This window comes from Myripristis murdjan, chromosome 18 (assembly GCF_902150065.1).
Source record: "Myripristis murdjan chromosome 18, fMyrMur1.1, whole genome shotgun sequence".
NCBI lineage: Eukaryota > Metazoa > Chordata > Actinopteri > Holocentriformes > Holocentridae > Myripristis > Myripristis murdjan.
The window spans coordinates 12286994-12308967 of NC_043997.1; the positions used below are offsets into that span (position 1 = coordinate 12286994).

A 21974-nucleotide genomic window follows, 5' to 3' on the forward strand; every position below is an offset into this window, starting at 1 on the left:
CACCCACACACACTTACACATTAACACATTTTTTGTGCTATTATAAACACAAGCGCCCTTGAAGTACATTCATTCTCTGACCCCAAACCACAGCCTTCACAGTGCATCCCAATCTTAACTTTTACCCTAATTCTATACCTAATCTTTAACGTTGAAATAATCTTAAAGAGATCTGAAAAAAAAGTCTACATGGTTAAATTATTGGTTATTCTCTCATGCAAATAGTCAAAAAAAATGTGGCTGATTTAATTACCTTCACTGTGACCTTTGCAGGTGACGTAATATAAGTGAAAGACAGAAGAAAACACACAACGGGCAAATTACATAGACATATATTTATATGCATATGAATAAAAATACATATACATATTGTACAATATCTTGGCCGAGCGCGAAAACAGCTCTTTCAGACCAGAAACAGAAGAAAGCCTCTTTAAATAAGTGCAAATGTTAATGAGACAAAGAATTGTAAAGCATATATAAAGTCTTTTTCTGAACCTTCTTTCTTTCTCATTTTGTTTTTCCTGTTAAAATCACATGGAACGGACATGGAGATATCTGTGCAAAGACCCATATATATAAATTTATATTTATGTACATAGAGTTTGTTCATCATAAGTAGTAGCTGGTGCCATTAGCTTGACATTAATTAACATACAACTTTACTGCTCAAAGAAAAAAAGAAGTTATGGCCTATGCAGGACCTTGGCTGTGCATCAAAAAAATAATAAAAATAAAATAAAAAATAAAAATAAAAAAAAGGTAAACCACACAGATTCAGTTCATTTCAACATAAAGGAACATTTTCCACACAATCTCAAAGGACTTTACCCATCAACAAAATCATGTTACAGTAGCACTGTTCACAGGGAGAGTAAGTGGAAGAGCTATTTGAAGGCTCTTCCCCGGTTAACGTCTCTGACACAGGACGGAGACTTCGAGACGGTGAATAGCCTACACAAGTGCAAGATGTCACAGATTGCACGTTAACAAAAGAAATACATCTACACAGGTAGAGTGAGAAGAAAACGCCTGAAAGGAAGCTAAAGGAAGCAGAACCACCGTCGACCAAAAAAGGGAAAACAAAAAAGGCTTTCATTTCATTGATGCGCGGCTTTACAGAGGGTTTTTTCTTTTCTTTTCTTTTCTTTTTTCCTCCTTTTGCGCTCACGTGCCTTGAACAGAAGTGGCATCTCCTTCCCATTAATGTCTTCCTGAAGCAAAATCATTCAACTAGTAGCGGCATTTATAGCACTGCGCTGCTGCCTGTGAAGCTACATTGTGAATGAGCGTAAAATAGCTGCAGACTTGCGTTACAAAATGCACGACTGTACAGTCGCAGGGTGAGGAGTCAGTGCTGCACATTAGGGGAGTGCAGATGTTGTTTGTAACCTTCAAAACTGAAAAGGCGCAGTTCACCCAAACTCCAAAAATGTTGCATCTACAAGTCATTGTTTGTTGGGAAGAACCGTCTCCTACGAGTTTTTCCAAATGTAAATTTTTGACATATAGCTATTAGCTTCTTTGCATTGAGGCAAACAAAAACTGGAAACCTCACCAAATCACACAGAAACTATTTGGATGAACAGTGTATCAGGAGCACGTAGGAAAATCTTTTTTGTGCATTTTGGGTGAACTGCTCCTTTAAAAATATCTTTTCCAATATGCTAGTATATTAATGCCATGCCATAACGACTGAGAAAATTATTTTGAAGTCAGCAGCCTTCCATTCGAGGCAACTTTTTAATTCGAAACCTAATTTTCCTCGACCGTGGCGTTTTCTTTGATGTCGGCGACGGACACGTAAACAACTCATCTGCCATCTTGAATCGGAGCTGACACCTGGATACGCGCGGACTGTCATCAATGCTGAAAGCTTCCACAAAAGCGGTAAGACTCTGGGAAAGAGACTCCAAAGCGAGGCGGCGTTTTAAGTCTTTCAGGGAGCGGAGTGAAGTCGTCGGATCACACAGCAGGGGAGCGACTCGGGCGAGGTTCTGCGAAACTCAACAGCACCGTTGTGAGGAAAGACCTTGAGTAAAAAAAGGGATCTGCGAGCGAGAACAGCGGCCTAACATGTGAGGCAAGCCTCCTGACCTCTCAGCTCCATCTCTCTCCTCAATATTTGATGCCGGGGCGTGTGAATTATGGATGGTGCTTATAGAAAATAATACAGTGTTCAACAACAGCAGAGGTGTACCGCTGCAAAGAGCTGAGAGAGATAACAGGGGTTTTTGCAGCACCGCTGGGGTCTGAACACAATAACAAATCACCAGCTACCAGCTTGCACTACATGGGTGTAAAAAGGACCAAGGAGCCGACGCTGCAGCAGACTGGGAGTTTTCAGAGGCGGGGGTCACGGTTTAGTTCAAAACCTTTTCATACACACCGCGAGAGGTTTATTTGCAGCTGGAAATACGCCGAGCTGCTTAAATGTACCTTGGCCTTGTAAGAAACTAAGAGCTTTTTTTTATTATTATTATTTTAATGTCACGGAAATGGCCTTTTTTTATAGGTGTCATATCACCTTTTCAGAGGGTGAGAGAAGGGAACCAGGAAACGTACAATCCCCGCAATGAGATGAAACGTAGAAATGAATAGATACATAAAATAAGAAAGAAAAAAAAAGCGAGAAATGAGAAGTGCCATAAAGAGAGGAAATACAGGTTATGAACAGGTTAAATACAGGTATATGAAATAGCCGTGGCAGCTCGGCTGACCTGCACAAATTGAGGGCAAACTGCTCCAAATCGCAGGTAATCACAGGTGAGATTTGATTCGCTTTGGACACAGAAACAGTGCTGGAAGCCTGAAAACACTGGCAGTTTTTAGCGGAGGCTAAATACATATTTCATCTTCCAAACTTCTTCTCAATCGAAACCTCCAGTGTAAAGTCCGAACGAGGGCTGCTCCAGTGGCGGGAGTCAAGTCAATTTCAAATCAATCAATTCAGAATGTTATTGAAAGACAATTGCAGTTCCTTTGAAAATAATACAGCGTTCCTAGAGTGTTCATTCTCAGTTATTTAAGAGGCAGTACAAATGTTTTTTTTGTTTTTTTTTTCAGTGCTTGAATTTTGAAGAAAACCCACTTCCTGAATTGATTCACCCGTCAGCAAACTAATCCCAAACCCTGGTTGCTACCACCAAGGTCTCCTATTTGATTTTCACTAAAATGTCAAAGCTGGGAAGTTTCCAGACTGGGGGTCAGCAGGGATCTACAGTAAACAAACCGCTCTCAAAATCGAGGAAGGGACGTGGAAGAGCCTACAAACATAAAGTGCTTTCAACCAAGGAAAATTAAAGGAATCGTCTAATTTCAAACGGGCGGCGGGAAAGTCTAACGGGATGACTAGCCGAATGTCATCGTTAAACATCGAAACAGGGAGTACAGAGCAAGCGGCGAAACAAGTACCAATTTCAGAAAAAAAAAAAACAACCCATAAACATCTTGAACGAAGCTTATTAGCTCACGACAAACCTGCCGCGTGTCGCATCCTAAGCATGTGCATAACAGTTTCCTGTGTAAAAGACAAATATGAAGCTTTCCTTCTGACTAGAGATGAGGCGTGATCGGTTAAAACAGCACCTGGCAAAGCTGTTGTTGTGGTCTTGTTGCAAAACTATAATACATGACAAAACATTAAAGGTGCGATCTGCAAAATCGCTGAGGGTCGAACGAGGCGAGGATGGATTAGACTCAACTTACAAAAAAAAAAAAAAAAAGATGGAATAAATAAAGTCTTTACAGTCCTCACTTACATTGCCCCCCCCCCCCCTCCCCTCCGCCGTTCTGCATAGTGCACCTTTAAAAAAAAAAAACATATCTTACAAAATAATATTTGGTGAAACAGCAGCAAATCCTACCTGGTGTTGTGATCTAGCTGTAACACTATGTATGTCCCAACCAAAGTGACAAACAAGGATCCTCAATCGGTTTCTTATGGATCGATTATTGAGTGGAAAAAAAAAAAAAAGCCAATTGCACTGACTGACACCCTCCATCATTTTCTGTATCTGGAAATTTGGTTCTGTAAATAAAGACTGTGCTTATTCTTCTTTTGTGACAATCTGGGAATGCGATTTAGTGAATGAGACAATTGTATGACTGTGACACCGGTGAATAAAAGATTAAAAAGTGAATATGGGTTCAAAGGTCATCTCTCAGACTGACCTTGATTTGCTTCATTGCTTGGAGGGCGTGAGCGTGGCGACGCCAAAGCACCGCCTAATCCGAAAAATGCTTTGGCATGGACGGGTCGAACCAGTTTCTCACAAAAACAGTGTCTCTTTTCCTTCGCGTTTTCTACTTCATATCAAACCATGGAATCCCGAAACACCTTCTTTTTTTTTTCTTTTTTTTTCTTTTTTTTTTTGCACCATTTGTCCAGATCCTATCACATACACAAACACAACCAAAATAAGAATTTACAAAAAAATACTGCTGGACACTATACAGACTGATATTAGAATGCTACGATTCATTCAGTTTTTTTTTTTTCTCAGTGTTTCTTCCATATTGTGACAGCACATAAACTAAAAGAGAACATGGTCACTTGTACGGAAATATGTATTGAAATGTGTACAACTGCTCTCTTTGAAATACCACTCTTTGTCAATCAGACAGCAAAACTACACACTGACTCGGTCTGAACTAAACATGTCAAGTTTTTTTTTTTTTTCTTTTCCTGAACAGTAAATGAAGGCCTATATATAGAGAGAAAGAAAACACGCCCACAAACTCACTGGACAAAGTGAAGAGTCATTTAAATCACCGCAAAGAGACAGAGCGGCGACAAAAATTCCTGTCTTTCAGAGTTCACGCAACATACACACACGTCATTTTGCAAAAATTCACAAGCAAGGTTTTTTCTTTTTTTTTTCTTTTTTTTTCTTTTTTTTTTTTGATTTTTTAGTGTGCAAGAGTGACATCATCACTCTCCACCACATCGTGTCCATTCACCATTTTGTGCCAGCTGCTGGAGTGTGCCAAACAGAGTGCAGGGACACAAAATGGCATTGCGAAGGAATACCGCTCATCTCTTCCTTGTCGTTTTTCACATTTCACACGATCCAGGGTGCTCTCCTCTCCCCGTCTGCAGCCTCAGCAACTGGTTAAGAGTTAAACAGGCGGGTGAGAGACTGAGGGGCAAAGCTCTTACAAACCACAGTACCAGTCCCCTCGCCTCCTTAAAGGGGCGGGGCATATTATTTAAGAGACAGTCTTCTTCCCTCCCAGGTCTGCCTCCTTCCTGTCCAGCCGCATGTACGGCTCGAAGGCCGAGGAGCCGCAGCCGTAGGTGGTCGTCAGTTCGTGGTGCGCGCCCCCCAGCAGCGGCATGGAGAAGCAGAGGGAGTGCGGCGGCGGGACGCCCAGCCGGGGCGAGGGCGGGGTGCCCCCCAACGAGGGCAGCGACAGCCCGAAAGTCCCCCCGGGTAAGGAGCTGGGAGGGGTGCTGCTGCTGATCCCCGGGGAGGAGGAGGAGCCGCCGCCCGGGCTGCCCAGCAGGGAGCCGTTCACCGAGTGAGGCGGAGGGCCCAGGAGGGAGTTGGGCGGCGGGGCGGGGCCCGACAGGAGGCGCCCCTGCTCCAGGAGGCGCAGGATGTTGCAGGTGGCCAGCGACTCGGACGTGGAGGAGGAGCGCTTGTCCGAGTCCTTGGTTGTGTCCTTCTTCTGCTTGGTGCGGCGGTTTTGGAACCAGACCTTCACCTGTAACAACCAGGAAGAAAGAGAAAACAATAAAACACACCTGCATCATTTTTGCCGTCCCACTGGGAGAAAGTTTGGGTGCAGCACAGTTTGACATCTGACACTTGTCATATATAAAACAATATCCACCTCATTCATTTATTTGCTGTATATGCATCAGTTATTTTGTATTGAGTGTATAATAAACTGTAATATGACAACTATTGTTTGTCCACAACGTCTTTCCTTTCAAGGTAATAATTCAGAGGTGAGGAAATACCTCTGAGCACTACCAAAAAAGCATCTGGAAGCAGTTGTGTAGGAGGAGAATCACAACTTAAGGCAATAGAGGAAAATTCACCACACTGGCTTGAACACCCATCCAATCCCATTGCACCAGGGTGAAGAGTGGAAGAGTGGAAACCTCACCAAATTACAAAGAAATCTGAAGGGATAGATTGCACTAGGGGCAAAAAAAAAAAAGGCACAGATACCCGACATAATTCGTAGGATTTTAGTTGGGGACTATTTCCTGCCGATGTATCTATTCACCTCTTCTACTCTTTGGCGATGACAGATAGAGTTTGGTGCCCTTCTCAAACAGATCATGGCCGACTGGAAACCTCACCAAATGACACAGAAACTATCGTGGATGGACAGATTGCAATAGGGGTAAATGGGGAAAATCCTCTTTATATTTTGTGCAAACTGTTCCTTTAACACTGTATTTATGATTGATGTTTCAGAGTGTGATAATAAATGAACACGGCGACATTCTTCTGCACTCGACGTCGACCACCAGAAGTGAACAGGCCGAGGGTCGTGTGCACACGCGACTCGGCTTCCACCGGATTGCCTCTAATTGAAGCCGCGTTGGTTCCTGCAGAGCGGCGTGTTGTGAGCACTCACGGCGGCGAGGGCACGCAATGCCTCGGCAAGCCAACCAGTCGTACGCGCATAAATCTGTGCAGAAACAGACAGAGACGCTGTAATCCCCTGACGCAGCCCATCGGCTCAGCGCTGCCTGTTGTTTTTCTCAACACATTTGATCACGACTGGGCCCGTGCACTTTACCTCCCTCTCACTCACTCTCTCTCTCTCTCTCTCTCACTCCATCAGGCCAGAAATACACAACGGGGGAAAGGTCAGTGATATCACAGTGGAGAGACCGTACAGGAGAGTGAGATAATTTGCTCAATCACACCTCCATGCCAGGGAACACAGAGAAAACAGAGAGACAACACAAATAGGTGCAAAAGCCAAAAGATAGCAATTAGAATTTACAGCACAAAGTATGCTTATTAGTCATACAAATAAATAAAGAGTAAGATGTGTATTAGTAAAAAAAAAATAAAATTAAGTAAAATAAATAAAAATTAAAAAAAAAAAAAAAAAACATTGCAATGATGTTATGTAGGAAGACTTTTTGGCTCTTTAAGTTAAAAAAAAAAATGGAAATGTCAAAAAATCCAAAAGCCATGATCATCACACATCACGTTCGGCTCCTGCATCGCCTTCTCTCACGGCAGTAAAGAGCGAGCGGATGCCACACGAGCCATCATGCCACCCACAGCAGTTTGTGGAAAGCTCAGTGAACTCTGCCTGTCCTTGTTGGCCATGTTTAATTCATGCGCCGCAGTGTAGCTTTAATGTATAGCGTGTGGAAGAGTTGGGCCTGGGTGGGACTTTGATTGGAGGGCACGCTGGGGTCAAGGGAGATCGCAGCACGGAGAGAGCCGCCCGCACACCCACTCTGAGAGGAATCGAGCTCATGAAAGATGCATGCGGGCCTGACCGACTTTCCAGCGCGCTCCGTCTTCCTCTGCAGCCTCACTACTCGTCACCCGGAGGATGCCCACAGCGTGAACGGAGAGCCACAGGCCTGGGTGCTCACACTGCAAAAACTCAAAATCTTACCAAGAATATTTGTCTTATTTCTAGTCAAAATATCTCATTACACTTAAAATAAGACATGATCACCTCAGAAGTAACTTGTTTTTAGCCAAAATTTGCTTGTCTGAATCTTAACAAGCAAATTTTCAAGTGAAAATTTGGCTAAAAACAAGTTCTTTCGTAGGTGATCATGTCTTATTTTAAGTGTAATGAGATATTTTGACTAGAAATAAGACAAATATTCTTGGTTAGATTTTGAGTTTTTGCAGTGCAGTCAGTGTTATCATCTTTCCACTGAATTGTATTGTAATTAAGAAACAAGTCATTTTTATTGTGATATAAGAGTCTAAATGAATGGCAAAGAGGAAATAGTAGCTGTAATCTCTCGCAAAATGAGAGCAGAAACAAATCAGGGAAATGTATTTGAGTTTTATTATAGTCTGAGGATCATCAGTTTGATCAAAATGTCAGCAGAGGCTCTTACATGCAGTCATCCAGAGAATTCTTTATCGTTATCATGACATTAATTTTGCCCACGTTATTTTGTCATGCACATTCACAAACACACACTTTCACACACGTTTACACACACGTTCACTCTCCAGTTTATCGGCAGCATGTCTTATTTCTGTTTTGGTAAGATGACAGAAAACCTGTGTGTAAACAAATGTTCTTACGTTAATAATGTATCGCCACGAGGAACTTTGTTTTTTGACCTCTCTCCTACCTCTTACCTCTCCATTTTTATTCATAATTGATGCTTGTGAAGGCATAACATGTAAGTATAATTTATCATACACTGGAAAAAAAATAAAAAACCCAACAACTAAATTTTACCAAGTCCTTTAGCTTCATATTCTAAAAGTCTTGTTTTTCTTCAAACAAGTGAAACTATCTCAGAGCCGGATGAGATAATCCCACTTGTTTCCAATGCTGATCAACTTGTTTCCTTATTTTTCATGAATCAAGTGTCATTTTCTTGATCCTAGTAGGCCGATCTGCCTTATTCTGCTGTGTTTCAACATATTTATACTTGTTCCCAGTGAAATTCCTGAAACAAGTGAAACAGAATTGGAAAAAAGTTGAATTATCTCATCCCGCAGGCAGATTGGTTTCACATGTTTGGAGAGAAAACAAGATTTTAACACCAAATATGAGACTAAATGGCTTGATAACATAGACTTTTTTTTTTTTTTTTTTGCAAAGCATCATAAGAGGCCATCAAATACACAAAGTAGATGATTCTGCTCGGTTTGAATGGGAACCCATGTATGAGGGACGAAAAATGACAAAACAATAAATAAATGAATAAATAAATAAATACGCATATAAATATATAAATGCATAAATAATTAAATTAATAAATATTTCTACATTTATTTATTTCTTTATTTCTGTTTTTATTCATGCATTTATTTATTTATTTGTGTATTTATACATTTATGCATGTATTTATTTATTTATTTTTACATTTATTTATTTATTTATTCATTTCTACATTTATTTATTCATTTATTTATTTATATATTTATTTTTACATTTATTTATTTATACTTTTATTTATTTCTACATTTATTCATTTATTTATTCCTTCTTTTATTTCTACATTTATTTATTTATTTCTACATGTATTTATTTATTTCTACATTTATTTATTTATTCCTACATTTATTTCTGTATTTCTACATTTCCACATTTATTTATTTCTGTATTTCTGTGTCGTATGTTAATCAGGTGGGCGGTTCTTACATTAGTCTTAAGCACGATTGGTTTGTGGGTGTGATCCTGTCCACTGCTACTACCTGGACTGGCAGTAGCAGTGGATAGCAGTGGACTAGCTAGCTGCTAGGGCATTAACAACGCCAGACTTTTCCACGTCGTCGACGTTACGTCGACCCGTCAACACCGGGAGATTTTTGGGGGGCTAGCGGGGCTCTAACCGGAGGGAGGGAGGGGTTGTAGTGGAGCACCGACCGGGCGACCGGGGGGGTGAGGAGGCTGTAGTGGAGCGCCGACCGTGTGTGTAGTCGGACTACTGGAAGTAGTCGGTGGGTGCATGATTTACCACATCATTCGCCATTGACCTTAAATCACTGACGATGGCTCTCAAAACACTTTCCATTGCGTTTTACACAGTAGCTAGTAGGGCATTAATGTAAACATCGACCCGTCGAAAGTCGAAGAAACACCCACACACACACCCCCACACACACGGTCGGTGCTCCACTACAGCCTCCTCACCCCCCGGTCGCCCGGTCGGCGCTCCACTACAACCCCTCCCTCCCTCCGGTTAGAGCCCCGCTAGCCCCCCAAAAATCCCCCGGTGTTGACGGGTCGACGTAACGTCGACGACGTGGAAAAGTCTGGCGTTCTTAATGCCCTAGCAGCTAGCCAGTGTTGCCAACTCCTCAGTAAGGAAAGTAGCTATTGGCTGTCCTAAAAGTCGCTAGAAGTCGCCAAATGACGTCATCGCCTAATTTACATAATTGGCAATTTGCACGTGATTGTAATGGACGCTGTAGGAGAGGAATAACATCGTGGGAGAGACAAAAAGTGAGTAAAAAACATCCTAAATATGTTTTAGAACTACAAATTTACGGGAAGGGCGGGACCAACAGCGGCTTTGCGCATGCGCGATTCATCTGCTGCCTGGACGCGGAGTGGTGGGTCTCCTCTCTGCTCCTCTCCTGACTGCAGCTGCCTGCGACTGCCGCGCGCGGCTCGAGGCTGTGACCGCCTGTGAGGACTTTGGGGCGGGGGAGGGGCTCGCGGCAGCACCCGCTGCTCACTGAGAACAGGAACTGCAGAGGAACGATACATGCTTTCATGTCAGTTTCCAAAATACCAGAAGTCTCCAGTAACACCAGGAAAAGTCGCTAGATTTGTCGCTAGTCGCTTTTGACAAAAAAAGTTGCCATGGGGAGTTGGAAAGTCGCCAGATTTAGCGAGAAAGTCGCCAAGTTGGCAACACTGCAGCTAGCTAGTCCACTGCTATCCACTGCTACTGCCAGTCCAGGTAGTAGCAGTGGACAGGATCACACCCACAAACCAATCGTGCTTAAGACTAATGTAAGAACCGCCCACCTTATTAACATACGACACAGAAATACAGAAATAAATAAATGTGGAAATGTAGAAATACAGAAATAAATGTAGGAATAAATAAATAAATGTAGAAATAAATAAATAAATGTAGAAATAAATAAATAAATGTAGAAATGAATAAATAAATGTAGAAATAAAAGAAGGAATAAATAAATGAATAAATGTAGAAATAAATAAAAGTATAAATAAATAAATGTAAAAATAAATATATAAATAAATAAATGAATAAATAAATGTAGAAATGAATAAATAAATAAATAAATAAATGTAAAAATAAATAAATAAATACATGCATAAATGTATAAATACACAAATAAATAAATAAATGCATGAATAAAAACAGAAATAAAGAAATAAATAAATGTAGAAATATTTATTAATTTAATTATTTATGCATTTATATATTTATATGCGTATTTATTTATTTATTCATTTATTTATTGTTTTGTCATTTTTCGTCCCTCATACCCATGAACAGGAAGTGTGTGTTTACCCAACAACACCCTCTGTTTCCTCCGTTTTCCTCCGCTCAGCCCCACCTCTGCACTGTACACCACGTATGTTCACCCAAGAGCGCATTCAAAAGGTAGCCTGTTGATGCACGTACCAGACTTACCCATCAGGCCTTCTTAATTTTTCGTAGAAATCCAATAATCTAATCCCTGGTAAATGGGGATTGGCAGCAGACGACCTAAAGGGAAACTTTTGCAGATACGCCCGTCAAAGATCGATGGTTTAATTGTATAGAAGTTTCATAAAGAATTGGTGAGTGTGGGCAGCACCAAGGCAAGGCACAAGCACACGCACACACACACGCGCACACACACACACACACACACACACACACACACAATGTATAAAGTAAAGCCTTGATAGAGCGGTGCCACTGCCAACTGTGGCTACAGTCCAAACACAGCAATACTACACACCAAACACACCAAGAGGTCATGTGAGTGGAGCATGCGACACACTCTCTCTCTCTCTCTCTCTGTCTCTCTCTCTCTCACACACACACACACACACACACACACACAGACCATGTCTCTCACATGACCCCCAGTATCAGTAAGACCCCTGTAGCTCCCACTGTTCAGTCCAGCTCCGCTCGGCAGAAGAAGAGTTTTGGCTGCGGTTGTTGGCACCCAGCAGGCATTTGTGAAGTGGTCAAGTCTTTCCCTTTAGGTTAACATGACCACACACAAATTTCCACAGAGCACAAAACAATCCATATAGCAACTAGAATGCACTGCAAGTGCTTTGGTGACATTTTTTTTTTTGAATGATATTTATATGGGTTTTCACTGTTGCTGCCGATCACTGCATCTCAGAATGTACCAATTTTCAGATCCAATTTTTAGTACAGTTTTTAGATCCTCTATCTTCCTCCCCATGTCTGTCAAAACTGTTCACAGGACCATCAAACACGCCATGAGTTTGCCACTGCAGCTCCAGCTCAGCATTTCCCCAAAACTGTTAAACGTACCAGAGCAATCTTTGCCAAAAAAAAAAAAAAAAACAGAGAGCATAAAACTTCCCTTTAATTCCACCAAACAGCCTGTGCAGTATAAAAAAAAAAAAACAATCCAGTCACCTCATTATCTCATGCACTAAATGTTGGCGATAACGAGGTAAGTATTGAACTTGAACCCGCCATTCAATTGGCTGACTTCAAAACACTTTGAATTTGCTGCACGAGCTGTAGGAAGGATTTCGTAGAAGCGCTGTGCTCTGTTAGGGATGTGAAAAGACGCTTGAGAACTCGCTGTTTCGACTCACATGGGAGTGAGCAGAAGTAGAGGAGTTGGGTTGCTGAGAAATATGATGAATTAGGCTTTTTTTTATATCTGTATAAATATGACTCTGTCAACTTCAGTATGCTGGGAGAAGAGCAAGAATTTACAACAGAGGCTTTGTTCTCAGCGCTCTAATGGAAGTTTTCAGCTGAAATGGGACGGAGGCGATCCCACTGCAAAAAAAAAACCTTTAAAATGAGCGCACTGCTTAATAAGACGCCATGATGGAATTTCAAGAGTGTGACTGTGATTGAAGTCGAATGCCTTTACAAAATTGAGTAAAAATATCTTAATAGCGTGGTGAAAATATTATCTTCCATTTAAGGCGTAAGTGCAGATTTTTATATTTTAAGAGGCATTTCAGGGACGAATTAGGGGATGATATTATAAAACGTATCAAATGTAGGTAAAATAAGAAGGACGTGATAACTCTTGATTTAATGTTTTCAAAAATTAAGTAAGGAACCTATTAAAATGATAATTAGGTGCATATTATAGCATGCAGGTTTCTTAATCCATGTTAAATAGCCCCTGAAGTCCCCCCTCCAGCCATTTATTAACCTCCAAAAAATTATCTCTGATCATCATTACATATTTATGTAATGTGAAAACATAACCTTAGTGCCTCAATCCAGCTGAAATATAACTCTAAATCTTGCCTAGATGTATGAATATGCAACAGTCCCTGCTCCTCCACCTGCCTGCTGGCAAACCGGCTCATGACCAGAGCTCTGTTCACAGAACCAGGAGGTCCTGTGCTGCAACACTCATGAAAACTGTGCTGGATTTGATAATCTAGTCATGCAATCTTTTTTTTTTTTTTTTTGGCTTAGGTACACTACTATTGTTCATGTGAAGCAGGCATTTGGAGTTGGTCTTCTGGATGTTTTTAAAAATAAAATGCTCAAGGGACTGGTACTAATGATATGCAAAGCTCCACAGCGTCGGTTGATGGGATTGGCTGTCAGATTTGTGATGTACCAAATCTCGCGGGCCCGGTGTAACAGGCCAGATTAACCCTACGCCACACTGTACCCGGGTATAGTTTGGCCGGGCCCAGAGTATACCCTGGAGTATAAAATAGCCTGGGCTAGGCCAAACTATACCCCCCTAGGCCAAATTATACCCCCCAGACTCAAACAGGGGGTATATTCTGGGCTAATCCAGTTTATACCACAGGGATTTTAATTTCTCTGGGTAATCATTATTTATTTATTTTTTATCTGCAACTAGGCCTGCATATGTTGTGACTGTAATGTAATGTACATATGCTCTGTATATGCATATGAAATGCATGAGATATTTTGTATTATGATCTCATTACCATACTATGGCTGTTTTTCTGAGACAACAGGCCAAATGTTGTATATATTAATGACAGTTTGATGGCCACAAAAACATAATTATTTACTTTAGTGATTTTTATTTTATTACAAAGAAGCCTGAGATGGTGAATTGCTAAGGGAAATGATAGCAGCCGATGCCGTATGAATGTTTGAGTGTTTTAATTTTTAAAAACTAAAAATAAAATAAAAACGGCCATGAAAAAGAACTAGGCCTACAGTACAGGCTCTCAAGACTCTGAACCAATCTACACTGCTTCACTTAACTGCAGTGCTGCTAAGATCTCTGAACTCAGTGCGAACAAGCCTTCAAACAGTCCCGACTGCACCGCCATACTTTGATCTATAAGTTATATAGAGACTGAGAGAGACTCACCATTATTTGCTGAAATTACCGCAAGTCAGACCACATGTCAAGAAATCTGTTAGACTTTTGAAACAACTCCCTCTAGTGTGTGTGCATGTAATATGGACTAGAGGCAGTACTCGAGCTGAGGGGGGATGAGGGTGGATGGCATCCCCCCTGAAATAAAAATGGTCAAAATCATCTCCCCTGTAAAACTGCCATCCTCACTTTTCATCAAGTGAAAAAAAAATGGACCATCCCCCCTTAATTTTTTTTTTACAACTCGACTACTGACTAGAGGGGTATAGTCTGGCCTAGCCCAAAGTTTACTCCAGGGTGTAAACTGGACTATACCCCGGAGTATAGTCTGGTCAGGGGGTACACTTTGGGCTGTTACAGCGGGTTCATCTGAATCTTATATTTTAGGGGCGTGGACACACACCTCCACCTTCAGTACACGATTGTGAAGTCAGTATAGTCAGTGTCAGACATTTTCGGGGACTTAACATAAGAAAAACAAATTTTGAGTGGAGGGGGGTCTTTATTTTCTCACATACACATTCTGTTTATCAAATTTAACATCTACTTCTTGCCACCAAGAGGCTCCACTGAACAATTGAGGCCAAAGCACTTGCTCAAGGGCACTTTGGTTGTTATTTTAGTGGCTGTGGAGAGTATTATCAATGTCAATCCCCTATCCAGAGTTTCCAAGAAGTCCAGCTACGGGAAGTGTTACCTTTCCAGTCGCTGTCTTGTTTTATAATCTTTATACTGCTATGGCCAAGTGTGGCGGCTAAACCTGACAGTGATGGTTTGGTGTGAACGTGTCACTAAAGCTGGCTTTAGTTATAAGCCAAGCCTAAGTGTCCACAGTGTGAGCATAATCGGGCTGGGCAGTGTTAGGCACAGTATCAGTGTACTGTAACAGTTTGAACTGCGGGCTCAAGAGGCAGATAGGGCAACTGAGATCATAGTTTTAGCCACTAACCAAGACACAAATAATGGGATCGGAAAGGATCCTGAGGCTCAGAGAGGAATACTGACGCCAGCAAGTCTCAGTGCAAAGACCTAAAAGAGGCACGAAAGCAGGGGGGCGGTGGTGGACATGGAGATAAGAGAAGGAGGGTAAGGAGGGAGGGAAGGAGCAATAGAGGACAGACGGATGGGATAAGCAATGGATATCATCTCCGTGCAGCTGAAAGCCAGCGTCTCCATTTCTTCCTCTCTTTCTGTCTCTTCCTTCGTAGTTAGCTCATAAACTGTTTCTTTGAGATTTGATTCTGTATTTACGTGAACACGTGCAGCAGCTTTGCCAAACACCCATATCCCATAAAAGGCTTCCACTACAGATGAAATTCCCAACAAAGTCTTCTCCTCCGCCCTCGTGCAGCGGGTGTGGCTCGATTGCCTGTTCACGCCGCAGTCGTCCTATCCATTGCACGGAGGGAAAAAAAAATGCTTGCTCGTGTTTTATAGGGATTTTAGTAGAGGAGGGGGGAATGATGAGAAGAGAAGAAGGCAAAGCTGCCTTTGGTACATCTACACTATTGGATGTAAATCCTTTTTAATGGGATCCAGGGTTCAGAGCTGGGGCAGAGATTACCAAGGGAGATCTGGATCTGGCGTGACCTGCATTTGCCCTGGCCGTGCCCTCTCTACCCCACCCTGCTGCACTCTGGCCTGCTGGGGCACGGCCAGGGCAGAGTTAATGTCGGGATGGGAAGACAAGGGCAGCACTGAGGAGGGCAGAAACAAGGAGGGTGGAACCAAGTGATGGATAAGACAGATATGACAATAACTGGGGCAACAGGTAGCTGATATTGTCATACACTATGGAAAAAAATGTTTTTCAAATGTTTTCCCTACTTCAGGTAAAATTTAAGGACAAATCAGAGTTTAAGAGGTTCAAAAATAAATGCTAGAGATCAGACAATATATGGAAATTCAATATATCACAAAGTAAAAATGCAGCAAAACGAAATATGTATCAGGATATTAACTACACGTCATTCTGCTGTAGTAATCACGATTGAGATGACTCACCCATCACTGTCTGAAGTGTATACAAAGTTTGTTATAACCACTCCTAAGTATTTCATTTCCTTTTTTAATGGAATCTGATACAAATCTATCAGAAGATGCTCATATATGGCTTCAGAAAAACTTAGCAGAGGCATCGGCTCTGAACTCTTGAGTAAGACGGTAGAATCGTCTGTCAACTCAGTTACATACAGATGATTTCCACGCACATTTAAGGGCTCCTTGTTGGGGCTATTTTTTATGAAAATAGCCAACAGTTCTGCAACTAAAATAAATAACAAACAAGAGCAGGAACAACTGTGCTGAATTGCTCGCTCGTTCGTTTGTTCCAGTCCAGACGAGATGAAGGCTGTTGGGCCTCCATCCCACCTCAGAGGAGCCCCGACCTACTGAGTGCATAAATGAACACACTTTTCAGAGGGTCGACATCTATAAATGTACTATAAATGCACTATGTATTTACTATAAATCCTTTTTTGATCGGTCGTATGTCATAATCTAATATTTTGAGAGACTGGATTTTTGATTTTAATGAACTGTAAGCCATAATCATCATATAAAAACAGGCTTGAAATGTTTCACTTCATGTGTAATGAATCTAGAATATATGAAAGTTTCACTTTCTGAATGAAATTACAGAGAAAAAAAAAAAAACTTTTCCATGATGTTCTAATTTTTTGAGATGCACCTGTATCTTATTCTTTCTAGTGGAATTTTTTAATTTTTGTTTACACTCCAGCAAGCCCATGTTGTTGCTAGAAAGATTTGTGGCTTAGAAACAGCCATAATTCTGTAATTCTCCTTTGTTGTCATCAAACCAACACGTTATCCCCTCTCTAATAAACGCAGGACAAAAGTTTTAATTGTTGTATTTTTACATCGAAATCCAAAAAAAAAATCGACTCAAGCTGCACTAATGAGCACAAATAAAATTAAAACAATAAAACAATCTCAGATTTTTTTTAAACCCCCCAACAAACACACACACACACCAGATTTTTCACCCTTAAAACTGCTTTTCTCTTTCTAACTGATATCCCACTGGTTCACACTTCTGAATAATCCCTGTGGCGTTACGTCCTGCAACAACATCCCGATTCAAGATGCAAATTAAGTAGGCAAGATGTTCTCAAAACACAGTTGCAGTGTGACGTAGGGGCAGGTGGGACCAGGGCAGGACAGGAGCGAGGTCAGAGGCTGCAGGCAGGTGTAAAAATAAAGACTGTAGAGGACAGGACAAAAGTGAAAAATCAAACAGAGTTGGGATGAGGCTGAGGCAGGGCAGCAAAGGGCAAGGCGAGACAAGGAAAGGGTTAACAAGCGAACAGAGCATTAGGCCAGTCGGGCAGGGGTCAGCGGAGAGACACCTGCACTGTGAATCAGAGAAGCTGGCAAACAGGGCTAGAGGTAGAAAGGTTAAGCCAGATCCTGACCTGTCCATATGTGTTCAGTAAGTCAGTTAAGCTCTGCTGTGTCCCGACATGACACTGTACCAAGTTCACATAAAGATGAGCGAGAGGCGGCGATCATGACAGGGGGGAAAATGTCTGAAAAAGTGTCGATTATTATCCTCTAAGCCCCTTTCTCATGCTGTGATGAAAGAAAAAAGCCACACATTTGTCTCGAGTCAATATGTTTCCTACTTTGGCATCCCCGCTGCGCAAATTGGTGCATTAAACTTGATTGTGTTATATCAGTTTTAACCACTTCACTTCTTTACTTTTATCATCACATAATAACGCTAAGCTGAGCGAACCCGCTGCGTTAACGAAAACCTTCTCACTGACAACGCTCCGCATCGGGAGCTGAACGGGATCCGGTGTGCTCGCACGATGACGATAAAGCAAAGTGAAACGAAATGTCTGGGAGGGCAAAGTCCTCGCTAAGCAGGACACCTGGTGACTTTCACACTTTCTGTGACCCTTCCAGCAGCTCGGTGCTCCCCCTGTCACCCCGCTCAAACCTCTTGATCCCAGGCATGTGATGAGCCGCAGCACACAATGCAGAGCCTTTTCCATGGAAACTGTGCCAGGCAGACCAGTGGCTATTGAACTGTGTTTTTAACGGACCAATGGCTACTCAACTATATGTAACCGACCAATGGCGTCGCAACTGTATAGGACACACACCAAAGGCTACTGAACTGGACGGGAGAAACCAGTGTCTATTCAGTTGTATGTGACGGGCCAGTGCTTGCCTTTAATGGGGGAGATTGTTTGTGTTTGATCAAAAAATGAGCTCCTAACATGGAGATGGAGTGAACCAATGACTACTCAACTGTGTGTGACGGGCCCATAATCACTTCATTACTCTGTCAATACTGTTACAGATGAATCAATGTTGATTATTTACCAGAAAATGACCGACTTTTATCATCCAAAGGGTCCAAAGGGTACTGTTTTGGTTAATTATCACGTTTTTCACAGCGCGGTGCAGCCATTGGGCCAATGATTGTACTAAATTGCATGTAACAGAAAATGTTAGCTCTTTATTGGGAAAACGGTATGTGGCAGAACAGCGTCTACCTGTATGTTATTGCATCTCCGTTGACAGAAAAATGGCATTAATACCTGCAATGTTACGATACATAATTAGGGATAGGAGGATATTTCAAAATTCAGTGTATATTGCAATACAAATACAATAAGAAGCCAAAAAAATGAACTGCGATATTAGTTAAATTTTATACCACTCTAGTAATCAGAAATGAGATGGCTGGCCCATCAAAATTTAAATAAACGGTCCTTTAAAATTATAATCTGCAGTTGCTGATTTTGCCCAGTCATGCTTTGCTGTTATTGACTTTCTATGTGTTACATGGCATCATGCTTGAATTGAATCATGAACCATTTGGGTAAAGAATCCTCCATGTGAGATTGTTCCATCACTATACGGTTTGAAATAAATAATATAAATAATGTTAACGTAATAATGCATTATATCATAATTATCATGTTACCTTTTACTATGTGCTGGACCAGTGGCTTCCTCCTTCCCTGCTGTAACTTGCCCTAAACCTACTGCTGATGTGGGACCGTGTGTTTGGTGACAGAAAGACGTAAAGATATTGAGCAGCCTTTGAAACTGCACACATCATCTGACTGAGAGAATGCCAAGTCAAATCCATGTGGACATCAGCATTAGGATTAGAAAAATAAAGAGCAATAATGGTCACAGGCATGCCACTCTTCCTTCTTATGTCAGTGGTTTGTGCAGTATCAGCCCCGCTCTGCTCCGGATTTTTTTTTTTTTTTTTTTTTTTCACTTTACGGACACATCCAGCAGCGCTAACACAAGCTTCTCCCATCCGGCACATCCATATGATGGCCGCTCTTCCTCCTACATGACCTCCTGCTAAGCTCTTTATCCCGCGTCCCCCTAAAACACCCCCTCCTCTTTCCACCCCGAGCCATGCACTTTCAACCCTCCCCACCTCGTCTTACTGTACACCCTGCAAAGCTGCACATCCTCTTTTTCCTAACCCATCATTATCATGATCACAGTTTGTGTTCCCCTTCTGCCCTGATCCTTGAACCCCACCCCGACCCCGAGCCCGTCCACCCCTCAACCCTGCCCAAATAGACCCAATCTGGTCCTGCAGCGCTGCAGCACATGTCCAGCCAGGTTCAGCCAGGGGTTAACCCCGTCTTACAGAATCGCTGGTCGATATGGCTGCCTAATCCTCCTTAGTGCAAAAGCACTTGGGACTATTATGAGGCCCACCTCTCTCTACCCTCTATCCTTCGCTCCACCCCCCCCCCATTCATCATATTCCCCTTTACCACGCCCCACCTGGGAAAACCCCTCCACCCCAGGATGATGAGGTTTGGATCAGATAACGAGGATTAGAGCATGAGAGAAGCGGCTGGGAGAATATGCCTCGCCTTGCGTTGTCCCTCCTCCCTTCCCATAGCTCCGCATCACACCCTGCAGGGATGCGAGAGACACGCCACGCCCTCTCACCGCGTGCTCGCTGTATCACCGGTTTCTCGTGACTTGGGCTGCAATCCTATTTCCCAGCACCATCGTATGCGTGTTACATTCTGCAGCACAAATGTAATATAATTATCTTAGTTTTTGTAAAGAGATTGCATGCCTCACCGCAGCCCCCCAGTGTTGAATCCTCTGACATGCATCCTGATGACGCTCAGTGTCACTCAGACCTGACCAAAAACAGACTGAGGAGAAAAATGAAACAAAAAACATCCTTTATCTTTGTTTTTTTTTTTCCACTTTTAAGATCTTAAGTATATTTGACTGAGATAAAAAAAATAACTGCAAGTGACACAGTTGTAAACTGAGAGGCCAAAAAAAAACCAGACAAGTGGATTTACTTCACATTTTAGCTGTGACTTTTTTTGTAAATGCATCCTTGCATGCTATGCATATACATAAATATGTATATGTTCAATGTGGCATGTGCTGTCATATGAACACATGAAGGAGATTCACTGGCAGGTACAGGTGTCTGTAAGAGTTCCCGAGCAGGTAATCCACTAAATTAATTGCATTACACCTTTGTCTGGTGAATGACACAAAGTGGTTTCATGCACCTTTGACCGCGCTGACCTGCCTATCAACTTGAGGCCACAGTTCAGTGCATGTGTGCGTGTGTGTGTGGAGATGCAAAGTACCACCCTCGATACATACACACACACACACACACACACACACATGCACACGCACACGCACATGCACATGCACAAGGCACTTTACTCAACCAGCAGCAGATGGAACAAGTCAATTCAATCTGAGTGGAATTAAGAACAAAACTGCATCGACTAAGACTTAATTGCCATTACTGCACTGCAAAAAAGTCAATTGATTAGATCGGAGGTTTTCAAAGTAGGGTCTGGGGACCTCAAGGGGGCCTTGATGGGGCTCCAGCAGGACCTCAGCCAGAATAGTGTAATTTCACAACAATTTAACTCACAAGAAATTATTACAATATATTAAAAAATAGCAATTATGTTTTAATCTCACCACTTTGAATGCATTTGCCATGTAAACTATTTAATACTTGACACAAACCAATATATATTTTAATGTCAGGGTTGTATAGTGCAAAATCACATCAAATGGGGGGGCCCGCAGCTTAATTAAAGTCAACTTGGAAACACAGAGACATTTGAAAATCCCCGGATTGTAAAATCAGAACACACAAGTTACCTCCTGACTGCTCATACGGAGTTCACAGACGCCATGTCATTACATTAGGTCACTACAGACTAGTGAGGGGCGATGTGATGGTTTGTTCCTTTTCAATAACGTTTCTATGAAGCCCAAGCATCTCCAACAGCAACTGAAACCAAACTCGATGAATGCACAAAGGCAGCGAGTGTGGCTCTGACTGTCTGTGTGTCTGTCTGTCTCCCTTCCTATCTCTTTCTCCATTCGGAGTGTCGGGACAATCCGGCCACTATGCTACATCTGCACAGCTAGACGTCATGGCCGACTCCTCTGCCACCCAGACGAGTGGCCAGACACCGTCTGTCTGAGCCGACATGGAGAACAATGCACACAACGAGGACATTCAAATGTATGTGCACACACTCTCACTTTCACAGACACACACACAAACAGCCAGCTCGCCTCCCCTCTGGTCAGCCTGTGGACAGCAACAGAAATAACCATATAATCAAAAGGTAAACCCACCTGAAGCCGATTTATCCTCATTTTTTATTTGTGGGGCAGATTTGACCCAACTTTCTATCCTGACATCATGACCTTTACGATTTTAATTCACAGTAAGTGTAACTAAAATGA

General features: G+C 42.1%; 1 protein-coding gene across 1 annotated transcript in view; it reads right to left on the minus strand.

The window, feature by feature from the left end:
- Window positions 1-317: 317 nt before the first annotated feature.
- Window positions 318-21974, minus strand: part of vax2 (ventral anterior homeobox 2) — a 38721-nt gene continuing 17064 nt past the window's right edge. The window contains exon 3 of the mRNA XM_030075851.1: window positions 318-5709. Coding sequence (XP_029931711.1) covers window positions 5212-5709 — 498 coding nt within the window. The 3' untranslated portion in view covers window positions 318-5211. The remainder of the gene's footprint in view (window positions 5710-21974) is intronic.